Here is a 22,199-nt window from a genome sequence, read left to right as displayed (position 1 = left end):
TTGTAAATAGAGGAAAAGAGATTGAAGGGAGGGTAGAGGAATGAGAAAAAAAACGATACAAATTCCCTCTGATGAATGTTATAATAATGTATATCTATAAAGTGTACCAATAAAATAAATACATAAAGGTACTTTGTGAAAATAAGGATTTTTTTTTTGCACTTTGAATTGGCTGGTTTGAACCATGAATGGATGCTGAACTTCATCAAATGCTTTATTTATTGAGACATAAATGTGGTGAATTGTGCTGAAAAGCCCTTAAAAGATTTTATTCTATATTCAGGTTTTTGTTTTGTCTTGTTTTTGAGATAGAATCTGGCTATGGAGGATAGGCTAGCTTTGAACTCACTATGTAGCCCAGCCCAGGTAGGCCTCAAACCCCCTAATCCTCTTCCGTTGGATTGTTGAGTGCTGAGACTACAGGCATGTACCACCACACCCAGCTTCTGTGTTCCAATTTCTGTCATTTTATGTTGAGGTTAGCTTCAATTTTGATTCCTTTTCTTTGGTTTTTCAGAGGCAGAATCTTGCTATGTATTGCAGACTTGCTTTGAACTTGCTTATGTAGGGTACCTACGAAACTCTTTAACGAAACAAAACAAGAATTCCAGTGAAATTTGCCATTTTTCCATATACTTCCTTGATCATTTTCCTGTTTTCTTCAGTATATTTAATTATCGTTATTTAATGTCCTATTCTGTTAATTCTGTATCTAGATAATGTGTGTTCATTTCTGCTTTGTTGTTGTCTTCCTTTCTTATTGATATTTATAGTTACATGATCCTATTTGTTGGCATCTCCTAGTAATTTTTGGTTAAATGCTAGAATTGATAGATGCTCCTAAAGATGTTGTTTTCCTGTAGAAGAGGCTTCCCTTTTACACAAAGGTAGAGTGAGCTCAGGACCTTACTCCTGGTGAATACTGAGTAGCCTGAGGGCCCAGTAGTAGTTTTGGTTAAGGGATAAGTTGCTCCTGGTTTCTTTCAGGGCTTTCATCTGAGAACCTGGTTTTGGTCTTCAGGGCATCTTTTCTTGGAGGCATTTGAAAGTCTTAAATTTTGTTTCATTCTGAGTTCTTCTTTCTAGAATTTTACTTTAGCTTTTTGACCTTTGTAGCTTCAAAATTTGAACAAATGTAGAAAAAGAAACTGTCCTTATGCTTAAGACCTTTCATCTCTCTTTTTCTTAGGACAACCTTGTCAAGTTGTAGGTTCCACGTGGCTATCCCAGCAGTTTGTCTGTTCAGGACCCAACATAATTCTCAGCTTCTTGACTGTGTCCAGAATTGTCTGAGTAGAAAAGCAGCTTCAGATTTAGTGCAAAATGGTATTTCTAAGAGTTTTAATTTTACTTTCGGTCAGTAGAGTATTTCCCTGTTTTTATACTGTTTGTATTTACTCTTTAATAATTTCTTTCCTTTAAATGTTTCAGAGGCATGCTTATTGTCTTGATCTGTGTGATGTTACTACACTTAGAAGTAAGTATTGAAAGGACTTACTGTAAGAATTCAGGAGGAACTCAAGCATAGGATTTGTGTGTGTGTTTGTGTGTGTATTTTTGTATCTATAGTGTCACTTCGTGTGCCAGCTACTTAGGTGCTTTAGTTTGTGCAAATATCATTGCCACCTTTTCACAGCCATAATCTCTAAAATCACTTGAGCTTTTTTCAAGAGTACAGTATATTGAGTTGGTTCAGTTAATAGCAGATATATACATACATCTTGTTTCTGCTCCTTTTTTCTTTCTTCCCTCCGTGCTTCTCTTTTTTTGTCCCTTCCTTCCCTCCCTCTCTCATCTCCTCTTCTGTCCACTCCCCTTCCCTTTTCTTTTTTTCTCTTTCCTTCTTCTCTTTCCCTTTTTCTTTCCTTCTTTCCCCTTCCTTTCCCCTGTGTCCTCGTTTCTTTATCCCTCTCCCTCTGAACTCTACCTCCTACTCCCCTCCCCACTACCTGCCCTCCTTCCTCTCTCCACCTTTATGTGCATGTCTTCCCCTTCATGCTGTCTATCCATTTGTCTCTAGATATTGAACTTAGGGCCTTTGCACTGAGGTACCCCTCTTCAGCCCATTTTTGTATTTAATTTTGAGACACAGTTTTGGAAATATGCCTACAGATAGGACTGGAAGAATTTGTGATCCTTGGCAACTGTCTTCTGCGCTACTGGGATTACAGGTATATGCCACTATTTCAGGGCGATTCCTGTAGAAATCACTCACCAGTCACAAATATTCCAGGTCCTTTTTTTGCCTCGAACAGAGAATTGGACAAGACAAACCAAAAACTGTCAAAAGTTTATTTGAAAAGTACAGGGTGAATGAGTATGAAAGATACCAGCTCTACAGAGCAAATTTGAACCAAAGAGAAAAAGGTTTAAAAAAAAACAAGCAGCATGTCTGAGAATCAGAGTATGGGCTGTCCTGGGATACACAGGGTGGCCCATTTTGTATGTCATTTGTATCTTGTGAGAGCGCAGGAGGAGTCCTAGTCCTTGTCTTGAGGTTTATAATTGATAGGTCCCACTCATTTTTCCCAGCCAGCTTTGGCTCTCCCTATCTCTTGTATCACCACCACACCTGACTCTGCTTATTCTTGGAGATAAACAGGATTTCTAGGAAAAAAATATGTGAATTGAGAGGAATGATTGATGTCTGTAGTAAAAGGATGAGCACGCGGTCTACTGAGGCAATATTTCAGATTCACAACTGTAGCCCACAATCTCTTATTTGCAGTTTAGAAGTCTAGAAAGTATTTAGAACAAAATTATTTGTAAGTTTGTGGCAGTCATGTGTTAACAAAACTGACTAGAACCGATTTGAGTGAGATATTTACTTTATTTGAATATTCATGTTTCAGTGCAAATGTTGTTATATTTGGTATAAGGGTAATTTTGTAATACGTAGTATGTGGTTCCTGAGGTTTTAGGGTTATGTGATTGTACCACTTTAATAAGGATTACTGTGTGGCAGGTGAATATTGTTGAATAAAGCAGATGTGACCCTTACCTCATAGAGCTTTCAGCCAGTATAGTTTTCTGCATACATTATATAATTATTTTCAAAACTTGTCAGTGTCTTAATGAAGATGCTACCAGTTTTTCAGACAGTCTTGCCAGTGTAGTTCAGCCTGGCTTTGAACTCATTATGAAGCCCTGGCTGGCCTTGAACTTCTAATGATTTTCCTGCCTCAGCCTCCCGAGTGCTGGGATTACAGGTGTGCACCACCACTTCTGGCAGTGCTACCAGTTTTAAAACTATGTATAATTATATACAAAACTGTTGGGATTTTGAGTAAAAAGTACTGGAGAGGGGGAAAACAATCCTAATTTGTAGGTAAAACTTACAGTGGAATGAAATATACAGTATAAAAAAATATGTCAGTCATAGTCCAGTATTTGCATAAAAAGAGACAAGACTAGAATCTTAGAGGGTGTCTTGAAGGTCTGTCTAGGAGAAAATGAACTAAAATACAAAAGTAAGGACTAAAATGATCATTTTGATTTTATTTCAGCTAATGTTAATAACATGTCAGTGTTTTAAAGAATTGGTTCTATATAATTGGACTTAGTTTTGGTAGCAGTTTAGCTTTTCACTATATTTAGAATATGAGTGTGTTTAAAACTGAAGTGAGTTTCTTAACTTTTGTGGTGGTTTTTAATACAGTAGTGCTTCATTTATTTCAGTTTATCCTGTTGCTTATAGCATATTTTCTGTTAGGAACCTGTAGTCATTTCCATCCTATTTTGCAAAAGAGTTTATTTAAAAGATTTTTAAGTTTTATGGACTGTGTTGAAAGCACCCTTCTTTGTGTACTTTGGTAGTGACATTTATGTATCTCCTTAATTGACATTCTACCTTTTAAGAAAAAATGGTTTTCAACCTCTAGGTAAGTATAAGGTTAATGATGCTTGCCTAATGTCTACTGATGTTAGCTTCTACTGATGCTTTTTTCCTTTTTGACTGAGCAGCTTTAAAACCAAAAATTGTAAGATCTGTCTCAAAGCTATGGTTTAACAGAAGCAAATCGTATACATTTAGACAGATATGATCAGTGCATTTTCCAAACTTACTTTGTACAGTAACCCATAGTGGAAGAATCTGAAATAGTGGTACAGTGAGAAAAGTTTTAGAAATGAAATGAAGCATTTCAGAGACAAATATCAAGATTCAGGAAGCAAACTTACTCTTTTAGGCTTTGTATTTCAATCTAGTTTTACTGTTGCGCTGTATTTTATTTGGAAAACACATAGGCTGATGCCCCCTTGTGGTCTGTTACCAAAATAAATAGCACAAATATTTGATAAATAAATCCTGGAGATCTTATTCTATATTAAACCATTCACTCATTGTTTATAAAATAATTTTTATAAAGCAATTTCTGAGGAAACCTAGCCAAGGAATTATTGGTCCTCCTTACCATATAATTTATTGACCTTAGACCTTAAAATGCAATTTTAGCTTTTTAACGTGTGTTATCTTGACACTGATAATCAGAAAGTAGGGTGTCAGGTGAGTTATCCATCATGGTCATCCTAATCGTTAACTTTGTTATTGTTAAAAGTGTCTTAAAAATGTGGTGAGATGTGTTAGTCATTATGAGGTTAGCCCATTACCTTCCTGTCTGCCCCACTGAACATGTGTACACCCCCCCCCCAGCACATGTGTAAATGGTGCTTTGCAAATTAGTGTACAGTTAGTTGTTTGATCTGAAAGTGTCTGGAGTAGTATGAAGCAATAGGAAAAAATAATTTATGTTAATGAATTGGGGAATTTAAGCTTTATTTGCAAGGTCTTATTTGTATATGAATGTTGAAAGAAGTAGAGACCATAGCAACTGTATTTTAAGAGGGACTGCAGATGTAAAAACAGCTGCTTTTCTTATTGCGCATTGTTATATGATGGATGGTTGGAAGCATTACGGATTCAAGCGAATTAAGAGCTTTGGTATTAGGTAGAACCTGGTTTTAAAACTGATTTAGTCTCTTAATAGATCACGAACTATTGTATAATATTGAGTAAGGGACTTTATTTCAGAACACAGTTGTTTTCAGAATTTAGAGATTAAAACCTAATTCATTGAACTATTTGCATATTGACTGATTTTCATCATATAAAACCTTGACATGCCACTACTGTTAAAAATCTTTGGTTAAGGCCAGTTTTGAGTTATAAAGAAAATATGCCATATGATTTTGTAGGTACTGGGTTGTGATAAACACCTTTAATGATAGTGTGTATCTTAAAAAGTGCTCAATTAGGTAACGTCCTTTTTTTTTTTTTACTGTAGACTTACAGCTAAACTACTGAATAATACATATTTATAAATTCTTGACTGTAAGTACTGTCAAGCATATTAAGAATTTCCTAGGTCATTTAATAGAAGTCTGGTTGCAGACTCTTTTTGTAATAATTGTACAGAAAGTTTTTTTAAGGAGTAACATTTGCAGATTTTAACAGGTCTTTTATTTTCTTTCTTTCTTTCATAGATTTTTAACAAAGCAACACAAACTAGTATTGTTCCTCCTTTGCAATTTTGCTTTTTGGAGGTCAATAAAGTGATAAATATTCTTGCTTTTCTAGAGTTGCTTGTAGCACCAGACTCATTATTTCAGTCACTTCATTTAATACTTAAAGGAATTAATTTTGACTTTTCAATCAGAAGGCACAAGATTTTTTGAGGTTAATTTCATAGAAAAATAAGTTTTTTTCCCCCCACTTTACCCAGGTACATTCAAGTTTGAACCATATGATGTTCTTCCTTCTAAAATTTTTTGCCAGCTGAGTTAAAAGCATTTTAAAATATAAAAACAAGTGCTTGGGTTCAGATTTTTTTTTTGAAAGTAAGTGAATCATAAATCTGATAAATACAACTAACAGTAGACACATCATTGGAAGGATATTCTGTGCATTTTCTTATGTTTCTTTTACCTTTCACTTTATTCCTAATTTTTCAAAATATCACTTCTCAAGTCCACTTGTGACATTTGAAAGTGTCTGTTGTCCTAAATACTGAATGTAACCAGTAAACACATTAAATATAAAGTGGTGTTTTGGTAGTAAGAATTTCAGTTGTAAATTATGAGATGTATTTTTGTTGTTGGTCTATCCTTGAATGAATGTGCCTTAGGAGACATTTTGGAAAAGAAAAGGGTAGAGAATGGGGGAAGATGGCTAGAGCAAAGTAAAGGGTAGCGTCTACTTAGGTTGATGGCAAGAACCCATGCCATTCTACCAGTGACTTGTTTTTAAACATAAAACGCGTATGTGCAAATTTACATATTTACTAATTAAGAAGGCTTCCTGGAAACATTAAGTAGACTATCTTCTATAACCTTTAACACTGTCACTAATGGATATAGCCTAGAAAATTTCATTGAAGGTCCTTTAAATAATGTAAATGATTATGAATATGTAACTAGTTAATATGCAGCTATGAAAGGATTATCATGTAGAGGTTAATGAACATTCTGCTCTTACGGTTTGCAGGGCTTTTCTTTTTGTGCTTTTGGCTCACTTCATGCTTGGAAACACAGGCATTGGGATTGGAAAACATCCTGACTGTTTTTGGGTCTCATCTTTTAATGGGGTTGTTAAATAGGAACTTTATAAAAGGGATTTTATGAAGATTTTTGTCTTTTTCAATTTACATTTAATTCTATTTGTGTATTTCATAATTACTGTTAAATTAGAAACAGTGAAATGGATTGATGTAGTTTTAGCTTGGCTCTTCCAGATGTAAAGTCACTACTCTATTATATATTACCACTGTTATTAAGTGTTGCTATGTGATTGATACTTACTGAGGGATCTTCATTCTAAAGCAGACTTTTTATGCTGAGTTAATGTGTAGTATGGTTGGGTATTTGATTACAGCATGTATTTTGGTGCAGGATTGCTGCCTTAGTATTTAAAATGTCCCAAAGGAAGACATTTATTTCAGGAGTTAAATGTTATAATAGAGGAATTTAGTGACAGGTCTAAAAAAAAAATCTTGTGATTATTTTTGGGTGAAACATTGAGCATGTACAAGAAACAACATTGCTATTCAGAATAGTAAACTAGAGCAGTGTGTTATGAACCAGATCATACTGCTGTCTTCATGTGGCCTTGGCATTTTGGCTTTTCTCACTTGGTTTCTCTCTCCTTAAAATGGTGCTGCGGTATTGTAGGTTGATGTTTGAAATTTTTATTAGTTGGTGATCAGTCACCAGCAATTTGTTAAATAGTATTAATTTTAAAATCGCCATTCAGAAAATGTTATTTTTTTACATTGTATTTTCTGATGCTGATTAGTTTTCTGAGCCTTTTGAGAATCTACTGAAAATGTTTCAAAGGAAAAAGATTTTTGCTTAATTTCATTGTTTTAGCATTAAAAATATAGTTTAAATTGGCTATGAAGTGCTTAAAATTTTATCATTGTTCACTGGGGAAAAATGAGCTGTTCAGAGCATCTCTTTATCCCAAGTATTTCTTCTTGAAAATGTGGTAGAAAATCTCACTAAACTCATTTTTAATACATCAGAATAAAAATTACAGGCAAAAACATTTGGAGATATACTGACAAAATAAAATATTTTCACCATTGTCATTTTAGTTTTTTAACTGATGAAACGTGGATGTTACATTGGTTTCTTGTTATTTATAACATTTGCGTACTCCACAAAATATGTAACATTGAAAACAGGTCTGTAGATTGTACAAAATACTAGTTATCTTATATCATATGTCACCTAATAGTTATGAAGAGGGTTTTCTACCATAGTATGAATTGGAAAGCTGTAATTTGTTCTGTAGTTATCAGACTGCATTAGAGGGATATGATAAAGTGTGCTGCTTAAAAACTAACGTTCACATCTCTGTGCCTTTGACAAATAAAAATGTATACTGAGATGCTATTAAATCTATAAAGCCACTGTTGTGGTTTTCAGATATACTGATTTTGTAGCTCTGTGCATAGCTCTGTTTTTTCATGAGTAGTTATCTGTTTTCATGACAGGTGGTCACTAACTGCCAAGAGAAAATCCAGCATTGGTGAGTGAAAGATGGTTTTATTATATTTTTGAAATACTAATGGGGTCATCTACTCATATTTAAATAATGTGTGTACTGGTTTGCGTGTGTGTGTGTGTGTGTGTGTGTGTGTGTGTGTGTGTGTGAGAGAGAGAGAGAGAGAGAAAGAGAGATGTGTAACCAGTAATTGAATTCTATTAATCTCCATTTTGAATGCTTTTGATACAGATTTATATTGTCTTTCGTCCTTTTGTGAGTAACATGTTGATTTCCTGAAGTTGTGTCATCATTTGTGTTTATTCTAATTGTCTTCTTTTTTCTAAAGTTAGAATAATATTAATACTACGAAGTGAAACAGACATTTTTGAACCTAACTTATCATAGTGCTCTGTTTGGGGGCTACTTTTAATATCTGTAGTAGAAAATGGATTGAAATTAGTTGTTCTAAAATAATAATGGAAGCATGGCACAGATACTTCCCAAAGTTTAAAAAATGTAACTAACTCTTTCCATTTTGGAGCTTGCTTTGTAGACTGTACTTTTTTAGTGAGAAGGAAAGCATTTTTATTTTAATGTGCTAATCTATAGTTAATAGTACAATGCTTGGTAAATAACATACTTTTCTATTGCTTCTGAGGAAAATGCTCAATTTAATGGTAAATAAAATCTTATATTATGAGTTATCATAAGGTATAGCTGTTGATCTTACAGATATCAAATTACAATATATCCATGCTGTGTTTACGAAGATTTTACTGAGAGAACAACAGGAGCTGTCTTGATTATTGTCTGCAGGGTTATTGCAAAATCATGGTAACTGTCCCTTTAGTGGTGAGATTAAACCTTTGGTTATACACCATCAAGCATATAATATTTTAAATTTATTTTAAGAGGCTTTTTCTTCATGCCTGAGAGATCTCCAAGGAAATAATTTATAGTTAGTGTATATCAAATGTTTTTTGGTTTAAATGCACATTGGCTGCAAGCAGTGGATAAGAGTAAAAATCAGCACAATCTGTACATATCATCTTATTAAATTTTCACTATTGGCTTGCAGAAACTAATCCAAAATAATAATATTCACTTTATAAATACAAATTCAGGACTTCATTAATTTTCAATAAATGCATCATTGTAGTTGCATCCACCAGTGGTTTAAGTCTCAACATTTCCATAATGGACCTTTTGCTTGTTATTCTACATTCAGTTCAGGTTAAACTGTGAAATGCAAGTTTTTGGCCAAAGAATGTTTTTTGCCTGCAAATTTAGCCGAAGTGAACCATTTTATAAATAACTCCCAGGGGAAATTTTATTAATGTGGATTTCTATCTGTTGATTTTGGTTAAGGAGTTCAAAAAATTAGAAGAAGTTGTATTCATTCATAATAGGTAGTAGTTTACACAAATTTGTGAGTGATTATTTGGCTCCTGGTTGGTTTAGTAAAATGCTTAGTGTTCCTTAAGAGTACCAGACATGTTTTTATTGTTATCCACAGTCCGTCCTATTGTGTTTGGTTCAAAATAGGTACTATTTGGATATACGAAGTAGAAATACATAGTTATTTCATTCATAACCTTTTACTTTACAAATAGTGTAGCACTATAGAAGTCTGGTGAGCAGTGAGAGGCAGAAATGCGACTCTGAAGGTTTTATAATCTCCAGTCTCACTCGCCAGGCTTCTAAACCTTGCAGACTATACAAGCTTAGCATATTTGCCTACATGTATTTAGAAGTAATACCATTCCTTACCTACACCTTAAAAATTAAGTCTTAAAAAATTTATATTTGCTTTTTCTTCTGAATCATATCTGCTATGCTTTAGGAAACAGACTTTCCTGTTTGCTTTTTATGAGAACCTGTACATGGCATCATATTGCTAGAATCTAAATGGGCAGTGAACTCATTAATTTATTATATTCAGAAGTTGAAAGCAAACTCTCCATTCTTCAGAAAGCCTGGAAATTGCTCTTTGGGAACATTGTAAAATTCTTGGATATTTTCACATTCTCTTAATTCCTCAAATAATAGAGTTCCTACACATGCCAGTATTGTACTGCTATTTGAAATTGAAAGACTCTGCCATAGAGGGATTCGTAGTCAGATGCTAAACAGAGACGTCACAGTAATTTTGTGCTATTTGCAGAGATATAGAGCAAATACAGCGGGAGTTCAGAGGCTGGAGCCTTTTTAAAGCATGTTTTACATGCTAGTAGGTTTAAAAACATACTGCTTTGAGTTCTTTGACCCTGAGTACTAACCCGCTGTAAAACACAGTTTGTATAACTACACTCTTATTCTTTGTAAGGGTTTATATCCTTACAATAAAGAAGAGCAAAATAATGATTCTTAAAAATGTATTTCTTTTTCTTTTTTACTGATGTTTATGCTTGTTTAGTTTTGAAGGATTTTAAAAAAAATTAAATGACAAGTAATGTATAATCTAGGCTTCAGAAATAATCTAAGTGTGAGGCAGAAAGTAAAAATAGTTTTAGACAAGTAGGAGTGAAGATGTCTGGGACTACAGGACTAGCCCAGAAATTCTTTTGCAGAAAATTAAATTCTAGAACTATGGGGAAGAAATTTGTAGTAGTTTTTAGCTAATAACAGAAAGGAAATATGTGTCCCTAATAGGTGAAAATCTATGTGACACTGTTTTAGCATTAATAGTGTTTTTCAACTTAGTGAAGATTAAAATTTTTTTTAGATAAAGCTTTTTTTTTGCCTTTGTAATTCTCCTTACTTAGAAGGTGTTATAAAATCCAACGTATTTTTTCATTGAAATGTTAAGTATTGCTGGACATGGTGGTACATGCCTGTAATCCCAGCATTTGGGAGGCTGAGGCAGGAGGCTAGTATAGACTATTGTGAATTCAAGACCAGCCTGAGCTACATAAGGAGACCCTGTCTCAAATAACTGAAAAAAAAAAAAAAAAAAAGTGTTTGTTCCATTGTTTGGTCCATTAACAGCCAGCTAGTTATTCTGTTTGTAGATTATTTCACATTTTGGAGTCCTGACCTATTTGAAGCCTTTTATTTTTTTGGACTTTGTAAGATTGCTAGGAAAGTATTGCTAGGAATATCAGTTTTTATAATTGTAACTTATACTAATTAACCATAGAGTTGTAATCAACATCAGGTTGGATGATGTCTATATAATACTCAATCCACACTTAAGTATTGGTAATAGCTCATACATCTTTTCTGGAAGTTTTGTCAGCTAAAGAAAGAAAAATTATGAGTAAAAAGCTTGTGTTTTGTAAATATTTGTGAACACTTTGTATTCATAACTATCTTTTTATGTTCATAGAGAGTTAGCTTTTTGAGCATTGTTACAGTAATATTTTAAAATAATGTTTTGTTACAAAGAATTTCTTATAACAAAGAAGAGAAAGGTGCCAGAGAAGTATAATGAACTTCATCAGTCAGCTTCAGTAATTATCAATTCATTATTTTATAAACTGTATCATTTTAATGTGTCTTCTACCCCACTTCCAGTTATTTTTAAATTAATCTAAGTCATGTTACATATGGAAATGCTTCCATTATATATGTTTAAGAGATTAGAAAAGGCTATACATTAGCTTTTTAAGGTTTAAATAAAAATTTTATCAGGCAATAAATTTATGTTTCAAACATTTAAGAGATTAGAAAAGGTATCACTGATATATAGTTTTTTCTACACTTTTTTCCCAGTTGTCTTTTTGAGAAGCAACTGTTTTATTAACCTCTTATAAATCTTTTGAGAAATTTTTTGCATAAGTTAGGGATATTTATTTATTCATTAACTTTGCTAACATCCCTTTGTTCAAAACTATTGCTAGAGATTATTCTCAGTTAAATCTTGTATCTTCACATAGATTATTATGTCAGATGTCTCAGATGTCTTTAGGGTTACCAAAATGCAGTCTAGTAGTAGGTTTTTTTTTAATGTAATATAGGCCGGCTTTGACTTGCTTATGTATCCCAGTCTGGCCTCGAACTCACGGAGATCCTTCTGCCTCAGCTCCCGAATGCTGGGATTATAACTAGCCATTATGCCCAGCTAGGTTTTCTTAATAAATAATGGCCACATTGTTGAGATGATGCCTCTTCAAAATATGTACTTGATAAGATGATGCATCATTCATTTTTTTCTCCTCAATAAAATTACCCCATAATGTAATGGTTTAACACAGCTACCATTTATTTGTGTGCATGCTTAGCTGCGTTCACTTGTGTTTGTCTTATAGTATTGTATGGGCTCACTTGTTTTGTTGCAGCCTGATTGGTCAACTTGCTTGTCCAAAATGGGCTGTCTCACAAGAATGAGTCTAGTGCTGGCTATTAAGTAAGCCTCTTCATTGTTGAGTCCCTAGCCAGCTCACTTTCTATGGTGATCTCAGGGCAGAGGAAGGGAAACTTCAAGGCCACAGAAACCCACAAGCTAGTCCATACTTACATGGGCAAATAACATGCTCCTGGTGATGGAAGTGACAAACAATTGTGGTCATGTTTAATGCACTGCAGATGATTTCTGTTGAGTATGTTCCCCAAGAAGAGAAAGTCTCACCATTTTATGTTGATCTGTGGGAATTACGTGAAGTAATGCATATGATGCCTGACACATTCAGATTGTCTATATGTTAGGCATTGTTTATAATCATAAATTGTATGCTTATGAGTCATAAAAATGTCTTATTTCTTTTAAATCATCTTAAGGGGATTTGAAGTAGTAAAGATATCTATAAAGTTGCATGAAGCAGACTTAAAGGAAAATAAAGAAAATTTTTGTTCAGATGTTTAATTTTAGAAAGAGTAACTTTAAATTTAGACGTAAAAGTTGGAAAATACTTTATACATGTGAATTCTGAGTGAAAGTTTCAAAAGTGTATACTTCAGGTTTGTTACATTTTCTAAGGAAACAGGACAAGATATACTATTTTAAGGAAGAGAACAGTTTCTTGGACTAAAAAATATATATGTATGTATGTTATATATGTTTGGTACTTTTTAGGGAAATGTCCATGAAAGCACTGAACTATTTTATCATATCAGTGCTAAGATTTACAGTGTATTTCTCATGAATACCTAAAACAGTGTTTTCCTCAGTTATTTTCGTGCCTATATGAAATTTATTTTATTATGTATAATGAGTGAAATATTGATCAGCAGACTTTTAAGACATTAAAAATATTCATCAAGTCGACTTTATTATTAGTGTGAAGTAAATTTCAGAACCGTATTTTAAAGTCTACTAACTGCAAAGTTTTTATTCATTGTTTTGTAGAGAGCCTTCTGTTGGGCTGTTATGTTCTTTTCTGTCTTTTTTTCTTTCCCTTTGAGTGAAACAGAGAACAATTTCCAAACATGGTGGAGATTTCCTATGCTTTTATCATTAGATTTCCTGCAATTATTGATTGATTTGAATAAGACAGTGTAGAAGAATTACATATACAAATCCTTTGTCATTATTTAAGTTCCTGCATTTTAAAAAAGTCATGTAGTGTTTTACTATATAGTTGGGAGGTTAAATAAATTTAAAATTTTTGTATGAGGTTTCAAAGTAAAAATAAGATGAGAAATAAGATTCAAGTTGAATATTATAAAGTATGAGTCTTGAAAACACTCTGAATTTTTAAAACTTTTATTTTGAGTATAAAATGAACACATGACTGTTAAAGGATTGAAATATGAAAAAAGTAAAGCTAAACTTACCTTATAATACTGAAGAGAAACTTTTTTTCCATTTTTAAGCATTTCATTTTATTCCTTTCAGCTTCACAATTCTGTTTGTGTATTTGTGTCTCCAAGATTAAACTATAAATGCTTGTACCCTTTTCTTTTTAGAGAGTTAATGGTTTTTAGCTTATAATTAGCAGTTATTATTCTAGCACTTGGGAGGCTGAGGCAGGGGAATTGCCATGAGTTTGAAGCCAGCGTAGATTACATAAGGGAGTTCAAGGTCAGTCTGGACTACATAGTGAGACCCTCTCTCCAAAACAACAACAAAAACAAACAAACAAAAAATCAAATCCAAAAGAATTATTGCTTCTAGGAGTCTTCACTTTTTTGCATCATGTCTTAGAAGCAGTCAAAGCAGTTTAATACCTAATGAATTTCTGAAAATAATGTGTATGTTATAGAGAACCTTTTTCTCCCAGAGTTTAAGCTATTACTATGAAACCTCTCTTATTTTCAGATTACTATGTGGAAGATAGTTTTTCCAGCATCCATGTGTTTGCTTGGGTCACAATTTCCCATGATCATCTTAAGTCCATTGAATATCTGAAGGTTAAGGATTCTTGTGCTCACTTTGGTAGCACGTATACTAAAGTTGAAAGGCTGCAGGTTCATTGCCTTTTGCACAAATTACGATTTTTCAGTTTTTTTCCTTAACTGTATTAGGATTGAAAACTATACGACTTGCACTTCAGGGTTTTTCATTTTCTGTTCTTTTAGAAATCAAATACAAGCAGTGCATCCAGTAAAGTAAGAGTAATACAATAAAACTTTGAAGCACGAATAGTATGTGACATTGAAGGTGTAAATATTACAGGAATTGCAGTGCATGACTGAGAAGTGGAGCACTGATAATACTTGAGTTCTTGTTCTTGTTTCCAGATAACAACAGTCCGAATTCTAATGTAGTAAAGATAGATGGGGAGGGGGGTATATGACTTAGGAAAATGTAGACCATAAATTGAGTCATGCTTAATATTTACTTTTTGCTAGTTTGTATTTAACTCATGACCAAATTGATGAGTTTCCCCATTAAAAAATTATTTATGAGTCAATTGAGTTAAAAATAATTTGGGCAATATTAAGTAGTTGGTGGGTTAGAACCAGGATTACTGTTTTTTCACTATTATGAAGTAAAACCTTTTGATTGAATCTCTAATTTAGAGAGCTCTACAAGCAAGCTTCTATTGAAATATAAGTCTTTTTTTTAGTCAGTTTCTCAAAGAAGTCAGTAATCTAAGTCACCACTCTAAATGTAAACACAAAAAGTTTACTTTTTCTAATGTTGTATAACTTAGAAGTAAAATACAGATATTCTAAATTGAAGTGATAAAGTATGAATTATAGTGAGGTTTTTTTTTTTTTTTGGTCTTATTTGAGATGGGGTCTCGCTATGCAGTTCAGGCTGGCCTTGAGCTCATTTTGTAGCCCAGGCTGGTCTCAAACTCTCAACGATCCTCCCACCTCAGCCTCCTGAGTGCTGGGATTACAGGTGTGAGTCACCACGCCCAGCTAATTATAGTCAGATTTAAGGAAAAGCTGGCATAAATATTCACAATATATAAAAACATATAGCAGAATGTTAGCTGCACCTGTCTCTGAATAATTTTAATGACTTTTGAAAAATTGTAAGGCTTTAGGTTAAGGCTTAGGTTAATTTTTCTTTTCACTTTAGGTTATTTCTAATAACATTTTCTGATGATTCATAAAATATGAACATGGATCATTTCATCAGCAAATTTTGATTCCTAAGTTCCTAGGCAGAATAGAGTTATAAAAGAGGAATGTACTTCCATATTGGCTGACTTTTGTGGTAGATCTTAGTTATCTCATTAAGTAAAGGAAAGTACTTTGCCATGACCATGTAGGGAAAAAAATACTATTGATTTTATACAAATACATTTAAATTTTTAATGAGGATCTTTTTCTTACCAATTTGCAAAAAACCTAATAGTGTAGGTCCTGTTTTCAAGAATGTTTTTATTTTATTTTTTGGTATTGAGGATAAAACGCATGACCTTGTGCTTGCCAGGCAGGCGCTTATGTCACTGAGTTAAATTCCCAGGCTCTGTTTTTATTTTTAATGTAACTTTTAACGACTTTAGTAGACTGAGTACCTTGAAAAAAAAGTAACCATTCCTTGCTTTAATTGTGAGAGTACATCTCTATAGTCTATGCCTAAACTCAGTAAGAATCTATTTCCTTAATTTTAGAAGTAAAAACTCAGGAAACCTTCAGGCCAGTAGATCTGTAGCAAAGATGCATTGCAGATTTTAAGACAGCATATTATATCTGAGTGACGATCCCTGCAGCATATGGCTCACATGACTTAGTGCAGAGGACGCGTTCAGTAAATAGTAGGTGAACTGAACTGAAACAAGACTTGCACGCTTAGATTTTGATGGACTAAAAATACCTTCCAAAAGAAGGTCATATATTGACTCATATATTTCAGGATCTTTGGGTTTCATCACTGCTCAGAAATAAAAATAAAAAGTTAATTTTTTGCCAGAGATTAACCCAGATATTAAAATTCATATAAAGCCCCTTTTCTATTTTCCTTTTCAAGTATCTCATGGTACAGTATTTTTCTGCCTTTTTGTTTAACATGTTAGGTAAGGTAAAGAAGTGCAAAGGGAGACTTTTTCTAAGAGGGAGAAAAGTTTAATGTTAGTAATTTCTGCCTAGTCCAGCTTCCTACTTTAAAGTAAAATTTTAGATTATTTCAGAGATGCAAGTTTCATTTTTTTAATGTAAAGATGGAGATTGTAGTTTTTATTATTTTCCTGAAACAAGGAACTTTTTCTTTATATTTTTGTAAGAGAACAATTACAAATATAGAGTCCATTGGTTAGCAAAACTCAAAAGAATGAAAAGGTTTTTTTTTATATGATTTTTACTTATGCTTTGTTTTTTTTCTGTAAGGAATATTGCTTGAGGACATCAGGTACAAATTAGATCTTGTTTATTGAGTAGAATTTTAAAATTAAGAATTAAAGGTTGAATATATAATCTATAAGGATTAAATATGGTGAAGCCAAACAGGCAGGTCTATATATTTTAAAAATAAGTAGGCTTTAGAAGTTAATTCTGTGTTTGAGTTTTGATTTCTAAATAATTGTTTCCAACTTAATTTTGAAAACAGTTCTTTTTACTGCTATATATTAATATGATTACAGTATTCAAAGATTATTTACAGTAATAAAATAGAAAAAGTTCAAATTTTGTTGCAAATAAACATCTTACTTACCTTTGTAATTCTTAATGCTGTTTCTGAAAATAGCTTTTATATTTTCTGTAGCATAGACTTTGTGATTTTTAATGATTATTTAATCCCTGAATATTGGAGGGACTCTTTGGAGTTAACCCTTTGGTTTAGTGCTTGGTCCTGGACATTTGGACAAGGACAGCCTGCAGACAAAGTTAGTTCCTTCCAGAGTTACTGTTTATTTCCTGCTGGCTTCTTCGGAAGGAATTTCTGCACAGGATGCATTTTAAATTGTCTTCCCCTTACACTTCTAGAAATAATTAAAAATTTAGAAGTAGCAGCTCTAGTCTTGCACTGTTCTCCAGTGTGGCCACATTTTTGTTCTGGGGAGAATTACTAATAATTTAAAACATTATTTTGGATTTGAAATACTGACATTGGTTTCTGTTATTTCTGGCTCAGTTTACTGTTCTCTTAATGTACAAAGAAAATCTTGTTTTAGGAAGTTTTTTTTTCAGGTATAATTACCAATATAGAAAACATTGAATATTATCTTTAATACTACTTAATCAGAGAAGCAGTTAGTCAGCTGATACATAGTCCTTGAGCATTTGCAGTTACTTATCTGAAACATACAAATGTTTGCATCCATAGATTTAATGAGTGTTTATTATGTGTAGGCATTATACCAAATCTATCCTTTGTAGTCATCATCACATTTATTGCTCGCACTAATTGTGTCTCCAAAGATCCTGAATGGTTATATTCAGACATACTGTCTTTTAGTGAGTCATACTATCCAGTTGAATGAATTACACCTAATGGAATCTTAAATAGTTGCTCTGAAAAATTTTAGGATTGGCATTTTTTGGCACTTCATGGAAAAAGTTGATACTTATTGTTGCATTTAATTCTCTTGAGCCTGTGGGATAGGCGTTACTTCATTTTTACCACCAAAAGTTCTGCAACTAAGGTTAGTTTGTATAAGTCAAGCAGTAGAGCTGGTATTTATTGTTTGCTCTGACTTCAAATCCATATTTTTTCAGTACACAGTCCTATACATGAATGTTTTGCTGTTTTATTCCTATAAAAATGTATCCTGAAGTGTGATTTTTGCCTTAAACAAATAGAGTAAAATTTTATGTTGATTTATAGAAAAGGATTTGGGGAAAAGTATATAAAAAGCACTTGAACACTAAAAAATCAGAAAATGTGCTGAAGACAATACAGGTCATCAAACATAGGTTAAATACATGTGTTTACTTCATGTTTATATAAGAAATCTGACTTCTCTCTAATAAGTGATTTTTCCATCTTCTGCCTTCTTTACTGTGAGAGAAAATGTTAAATGACGTTTACTATGGAGGTTGTTTTTGAGATGCATAATATATATTTGGAATTTCTTGAAAAGTTAAAACTACATGAGATAATTTTTATTGTTACTTTCTGAGTTATATTATGTTGGTGTTGAGGAGCTAAGGAGTAAAACTAATTTTATGATGTTTCAAGCATAGTCATTTTTATTATCTGGAGAGTGATTACCTATGTTGCAGTTTATCCTAATTTCATTTTGACAATATCTACATGTTCATTTAAATTACTTGCTGAGTTGGTGAGTTTTTGTTTTGATTAATTTTTTTACAGTTTTCATTTTCATTAATTTTTTTTATAAGCAGTGTCCTGCTTATAAAACAAATTCAGTGTTTTGGTTTTGCCTGCAGATCTCTATCTAGTAGGAAACTTTTAGGAGACCTAAATTGCAGAGTGGTTTGAAAATGTGCCTGTCAGTTTACACTGGTGCTTGGTATAACTCAGAAAGAGGGGCTATTGGTTTCCAGCAGGCCCACCATCTGAATGAGGGCAAGAGCACAGAAACCTGACCATCCTTGCTCCAACAGTTACATCTTTTGGTTGTTTGGAGTTAATTTATTTGATAAGGCTTTAATACCTTTTGTATTACCTATATTATACTTAGTTTCTCCTAGCTCCTGATTGATTTTCTATCTCTTTAATCGCATTAGTATGAATAATTGAAGCGTTGATGACACTGTATTTTTCAGCCTAAAGTTTTCTGATGAAGACTAAAGGCATCTACTCAAATTTTGTGTCTATGATTTCTTCTTCACAGTTGGTGTTTATTTACTCAAAAGCGTTGTTAAAAACTGTTCTGCCTTTACTTTAAGTCCTGTTTTCCTCCAAAAATCAGGCTCTCCTTCATTTTCCCTTAACTATTATATTTAGTCCCGATCTTCTACTTTAGGAAACACTAATTGTCAAAGTGTGAGTGTTCTATTTCTAAGAGCCAAAGTCCCTGGAAAGTCCCAATTCTTAAATATATAGTAAAGCACTACTATCACTAAATTTTGTAAGAACAGCATTTTAAAATTAGAAGACTAGTTCATTTATCTGCAAGTGGGTTTTGATTAGTTTGTTTTATGATACACAGCCTACAGGAAGAATCAGGAATTGTATATTTATACATTATTTCATGTTTTTGTCAACAGGAAGAAAGTAGATGATGACTATAATGCACTTCAAGAAAGACTTAGTACCTTACCCGATAGGCTTTCTTATAATGTCATGGTACGTTTGGTATGTTTCTTTTAAAGTAATAAATTAATTTCTTATAAATGTGTTAATAAAACAAAAAAATTTTTTTGATGCATTACCAGTTCACAGATTGCTAAACCAGTGGTATAATGGTATTTTCATGGTACTTTTCTATGAAAAGTAACTATCATATCAAGAAAGTTTGTTTTAAAAAATATTTTATAACAATATAGTACTTGTAATAGTCGGTATCTACTTTTTAAAATATGTAAATAATTATTGCATCATAATGTAAAACCACAAAATTTGATGCTTGTTGTGTAAGCGCTTACTATATAGAAAAATGTAATTACAACAGAATATGGCCTTTAAACTCATTATTTGTAAGCCAGAGTGAGAGTAGGTCATAATCTTTTGTAATTCACAGAACTAAATTCTAAAGTATTGATTTTTATATGAAAAGGTACTACTAATTTTTATTTTAATGGCCTTTACTACTGATGCAGTGATCTGTTTGTGAGCCCTAGATTAGAATCTTTCATTGCATAAATGTTTTTCCCATGAAGACTTTGTAAATATAGGTAGGTAGACTCATTAAAACTCTTTAGTAATTGTAAAGAATGGCCGTTTTTTAAGGAATAATTTTTAAATTGTCTTTAACGAAATGTATTCTTCATTGACTATTTCATCATTTTGGTTTCATTTAGGTTTAAGAAGTACTGAAAAATATAAACATTCAGAGACAGTTCTGCTTTCTCTGTGATCTCTGTGTAATATGGTATAGATTTACTTTTGTGTTTTAACATTGGTTTATTAATACTTAAGCAACTTCCTGTAAATGTTAATGTTGTTTTAAATTTCTGCAAGGTTGGCATTTTTTATTCCACATTGGGTAAAAGAACCCAATAATATGTGGGACTTTTTAATGTTAAATGTTTCATCAAATGCGCTTTTTAGTGTTTGAAATTTTTTGCTCTTTTTTCTTTTAAACAAAAGGTACCATTTGGCCCCTTTGCCTTCATGCCAGGAAAACTTGTCCATACCAATGAAGTGACTGTTTTACTTGGGGACAACTGGTTTGCAAAGTGCTCTGCAAAGCAGGCTATAGGTTTAGTTGAGCATCGGAAAGAGCGTGAGTACCACTTGGGAATGATGTTTCTTTGTTGTATATATATTGGTTTACAAAGTGCAAAACTAATAGACCAGAAATACCTGCTGTGATTTGTTAGTTGTTTGTAATGTAATTCTGCTGAATTCTTAAAAGTTTGAGCAGACCCAACATCTGAAAATGAGCTAGATAATGGAAAAATCTGGGTTTGAATTATCTTTTCAGAAATTAGATGTAAAAGTAATACCGGGGAGGGTGTAACTCCCAGCCTGCTAAATGTCAGATATACCGAGTTTGTGTTTCCCAGAATTGAGGAATTAATTCTAAGTAACATCGGAGGTTAAGAGTAAGAAAGTTTTATTGAAAGAGATAGCTCCTGAAAGATAGTGACTCATAAGTGGGTTGCCAGTGAACCCACTTCTCAGAGGAAATTTTAGACCAAAATTATGAGGTGGTTACAAAATCACAAGATAGGTATAAGTATGATCAACCAATAAGATTAAAAATACGGCTGCTTAAATAATATTGATCCAGTGGGGAAGCAGGTCACACAGTAAATGTATGTGGAAGGAACAGAGACCTTTTATGGAAGGATGGATTGAGAGGTCCTGGTCACCTACCTGGGTGACTGATGTCTATCTAGACTTTATTGGACCAGGTGAGTGTAATCTTCAGTTTATCGCTTATCCCCCAGACTGGCCTTCCAACAGATGTGTCTTCAGCCATAGTTGTGATGTGTTATCTTCTGCACTTACATGCTTGAGGGCCTAACCCTGCCTGACTGCCTATAGTATTTCTACCTAACTTAGCTGTCTATAAAGTGTACATGGTGTGTAGATGGAATTAGGAATTCCCAACAATTGGGAACATTATATGGTTTATAATTGGTTTTAGTTATTTTCATAGACCTTTGCTTTTTAATACTTTTGTATACTGAAATTACTTTCTGCTTAGTGAACAAGGTGAAATACTTATTTAAAGAAGTTGACAATTCTTAAAAATGCTTTTTGATATGGAAGAAATGGTATTTTCATTCTTTAGAAGAGATTAGATATGGAAACATGCTACCTAAAATGACACCGTTATGCTTTTTAAGTTGTGTAAGTTAAGAACCATTCTCTGCCTCATTTTAAGGTAGCTTTGGTTTGTTTTATCCATGGTACTATGGTGCTTGTTTCAGTCTCTCTCTGTCTGTCTGTGTGTCATATATATACATTAGATGGGTTAGTTTGAGTTTTTTAAAATTGAGTTTATTTAATTTCTGACCTGTGTCCTAATGTCTACAATAACAAACTTAAATTGATAGTTTAAAAAATGAGTTTATTTAATTTCTAATCTGTGTCCTACTGTCTACAATAACATACTTAAACTGATAGTGTGGCATTGTCCTTACCTGCTTTTCAAGCTTTCTAATTAAATATCTTTTGAAATGAATTTTGAGAATCTTTCATTATAAATGAGGTCATACTAGATGGAAAATAGCTGAGTTTTCTTTTTTCTTTTTTTTGTTTTTAACAAGGTATTAGAACTGGAGGTAGCTGAGTTTTCTAAAACTGAAACTATGTCACTTATTACATGAGTGGACTGGTTGGACTCATTTACTCCGTGGA

At 32.8% G+C, this 22,199-nt stretch overlaps 1 protein-coding gene across 5 annotated transcripts in view; it reads left to right on the top strand.

The window, feature by feature from the left end:
* Window positions 1-22,199, top strand: part of Uri1 (URI1 prefoldin like chaperone) — a 72,293-nt gene that overhangs the window by 19,016 nt on the left and 31,078 nt on the right. For 2 of the 5 annotated variants that reach the window (XM_063253429.1, XM_063253430.1), the window contains exons 2-4: window positions 7,992-8,026; window positions 19,436-19,523; window positions 20,478-20,613. In XM_063253429.1, coding sequence (XP_063109499.1) covers window positions 7,992-8,026; window positions 19,436-19,523; window positions 20,478-20,613 — 259 coding nt within the window. The remainder of the gene's footprint in view (window positions 1-7,991; window positions 8,027-19,435; window positions 19,524-20,477; window positions 20,614-22,199) is intronic. The other 3 variants (XM_003466525.5, XM_063253432.1, XM_063253431.1) reach the window with 3 other exon arrangements.

Source organism: Cavia porcellus, unplaced genomic scaffold (genome assembly GCF_034190915.1).
Source record: "Cavia porcellus strain 051 isolate PalLab524CR breed Dunkin Hartley unplaced genomic scaffold, mCavPor4.1 scaffold_7, whole genome shotgun sequence".
Taxonomy (NCBI): Eukaryota; Metazoa; Chordata; class Mammalia; order Rodentia; family Caviidae; genus Cavia; species Cavia porcellus.
This window is presented reverse-complemented; position numbering and strand designations above follow the sequence as displayed.